This window comes from Echinops telfairi, unplaced genomic scaffold, assembly GCF_000313985.2.
Source record: "Echinops telfairi isolate 266 unplaced genomic scaffold, ASM31398v2 ScPeMD7_7458;HRSCAF=8496, whole genome shotgun sequence".
Classification (NCBI taxonomy): domain Eukaryota; kingdom Metazoa; phylum Chordata; class Mammalia; order Afrosoricida; family Tenrecidae; genus Echinops; species Echinops telfairi.
The window spans coordinates 29,483,501-29,486,033 of NW_022111358.1; the positions used below are offsets into that span (position 1 = coordinate 29,483,501).

Sequence of the window (2,533 nt, forward strand, 5' to 3'; positions counted from 1 at the left end):
GGAACAGCTTCACAATCCCACAGGGGCAGTTCTCTGTCCTATGGGGTCGCTATGAGTCAGAATTGACTCGATGGCCGTGAGGTTGCTTTTATTGCGCAGGACCCCAGAGAGTGTATACCAGCCGGGGTTTGGGGAGCCTCTCCAGGAGGCCCAATTTTGCACTGCAGTAACTGGTGGTGTTACCTCCTGGTAAATTTACTGACCATTTGGGGAAAATCATGCGAGGGAAACACACACAAACACACACGCACCCACTCTCTCTCTCACTCACTCACTAAGAGAAACTGCGAGCTGAGATGGGGTCTTTTCTGCAGACAGGCGGGGTGCCCCAGCAATCACAGGGAGACGGAGTGGAAGCCGCCCCCTGGGGAGGCAGCACTCCCGAGACACAGACCAAGGAGGACTCCCTGGGGATGCTACTTCGGGGCTCTCTCTAGGAGGACCAAATATCATTCACTTTAAGCGTAGTATTTGTCAGCAAAGGGGCAGAATTCTGGGGGTGACCCTCCTGCAGCAAGGATAATACCAGAAAGGGAGGTGGGGTAGAGACATCAGCTGCCCAAGGTCTGAGACTCTTCCCAAGAACGGCCCCGGAGGCGGTTTACGTTCTCTAATTCTAATGGGTGGAAATTAACCTCTGAGCAGCTGGGGTCTACCAGCTGTCCCCCATCCAACATTTCAGAAGCCCAAGGAGCTGTGTGGGCTAGAACTCAAGCAAGGGCGAGAGGAAGGCTGGCTGAGACCAAACAGGGTTATGCACTCCTCCCCCACGGCCCACTCTGGGGACCACCTAATGCAGAACTCCTTGCACGACGTCTGCCAGGGCTGGAGAGCGCTGCAGGCGCCGGGACTGGCCCTCTGCCAGGTCCTAGGGCAGGGCGGCGGCGGCATCCTCCGACCCCTTGAGAACCTTGCCTGGGCCAGACTCGGGCGTAAATCCGGAGCGGGGTGGGAGACGGGCACCCCGTCCGGGCGGCTCGCCGGGCGCGAGCAGGGTCCTTCCAGGACTGAGGTTCCACAGCCAAGTCCTCACCGCGAGGCCGGGCCTCGGCACCCTGGGGCGGCCCGCCCGCCCGCGTGGCCCGTCCCGCCGGCGCGCTGCCCCCACTCCGGCGCGGAGCTCAATGGCTCCTCGCAGCAAGCAGAGGAAGGGCCTGCCTGGCATGAGGGTCGGAGTGCGGCGAGTCGCCAGCGCTTTCTCTACTTCCCGTCCCCGGCCTCGGTGGGGGCTGGGGGTGGGGTGCGGGGGAGCACCCGTATGGCAAAAGATGGCCCGATAAAGCCCGAAGGGGCGCGGTAGCTGCCCAGGGAGGGGGAGCGGCCCCAGGTCCCGGCAACTGCAACCTGGCGGAGGAAAAGGAAGCCAAGGCGGCGGCAAGCGCAGTGCAAACTCCCAGGAACCGGAATGTGGGGAGACCGGGGGTGGTCGACACGCGGCCGTAGGCCGGGAGCTGGGTCGCGAATCCCAAAACTTCCAAGCAGGTGCAGGCAACGCGCGGGAGCCGGGGAGGCGGTTCCGGGTTGAAGGAGGAAGACGGGAAGCTCCGGGGCCGGTGGAGGTCCCCCCAGAGAAAACAGCCCCGCACCCCTCACCTCTCGGCGAAAGTCTGCGCGCGGCGCTCCCTCCACCGGGCCCTCTCAAACCGCGGGATCCAGAGCGCTCGAGCGTCCGCCAGCCGCCCGGGATCCGGCTTTTGTCCGGGTGCAGGCAGGCTGCTCCCCGCCCCCATCGGCTCACGGAGGGAGCGGCCCTGCGATTGGTCACACGCGTTCCCTAGCCTGAGCGCCACAGCTCCTCCCAATTCGCTGCCCGACGTGGCCCCGCCCCCGGGGGCGGAGCCCAGGGCCTGCTGGGACTTGTAGTCCCTTTGACCCGTTCGCCCCAGACCGCCGGCGGGCACCGCCTCGAAGCCACCCACTGGGGCGGGGCCAGGGGCCGGGTCTCGGGTGGGGAGATGGGCCGGGCTGCGCTGGGAGGCGAAAGTACCGGGCTGTGGGGCCGTGGCCTGATCGTTTAGGGGTTGGGCCGGCCGCCACTGGGATGGCAGTAGGTGTGCGTGGGGAGGGGTGCTGGTGTTGGTCGAACAGGCTGCACGGAGTCCTGCTTTCCTCCCCAGGGGGGAAACTGACGTCTGCACCGTGCCCGCCTGAAATCCGCCACACCAAACCCAGTTGCTTAGACCCGCTTTTTAAGTGCTTCCCTCCTCTCTCCCCACTCTCCCGTGGAGCTCCGGCTAGCAGGAGACCTGCCAGGGAGCAATGGGGCGGGGGATGGGTGAGCAGGCAGGGCTAGGAGAGTGCCAGTCACCCTGCCTTCCAACACCCACACCTGCTCACCCTTGTGCAGACCTGGGCCTGGGCGGAGCGCTACGGCCAGCAGGACATTCATGGTTTGGGCTCCGGTCTTCTAGGGGTCTCTCTGCCTGTCCCCCCGCGGCCTCCCACCCAACCGCATGCTTAGACCCTGGAATGAATGAACTGCCTTGCCCCCTCGCCTTATTCACTGGGTAGGTAGGTCATATTTTCCAAACCA

General features: G+C 64.6%; 1 protein-coding gene across 5 annotated transcripts in view; it reads right to left on the reverse strand.

Annotated features, from left to right (window-relative positions):
• ACLY (ATP citrate lyase) overlaps positions 1-1,730 on the reverse strand; it is a 38,701-nt gene extending 36,971 nt beyond the window's left edge. For 2 of the 5 annotated variants that reach the window (XM_045299607.1, XM_045299604.1), the window contains exon 1: positions 1,594-1,660. Coding sequence is in view for 1 of the 5 variants with exons in the window: in XM_004707162.2 (XP_004707219.1) it covers positions 1,595-1,730 (136 nt within the window). In the remaining 4 variants the exon portion in view is untranslated. Of the gene's footprint in view, positions 1-1,593 lie in introns of all 5 variants that reach the window. The other 3 variants (XM_004707162.2, XM_045299605.1, XM_045299606.1) reach the window with 3 other exon arrangements.
• Positions 1,731-2,533: the final 803 nt, after the last annotated feature.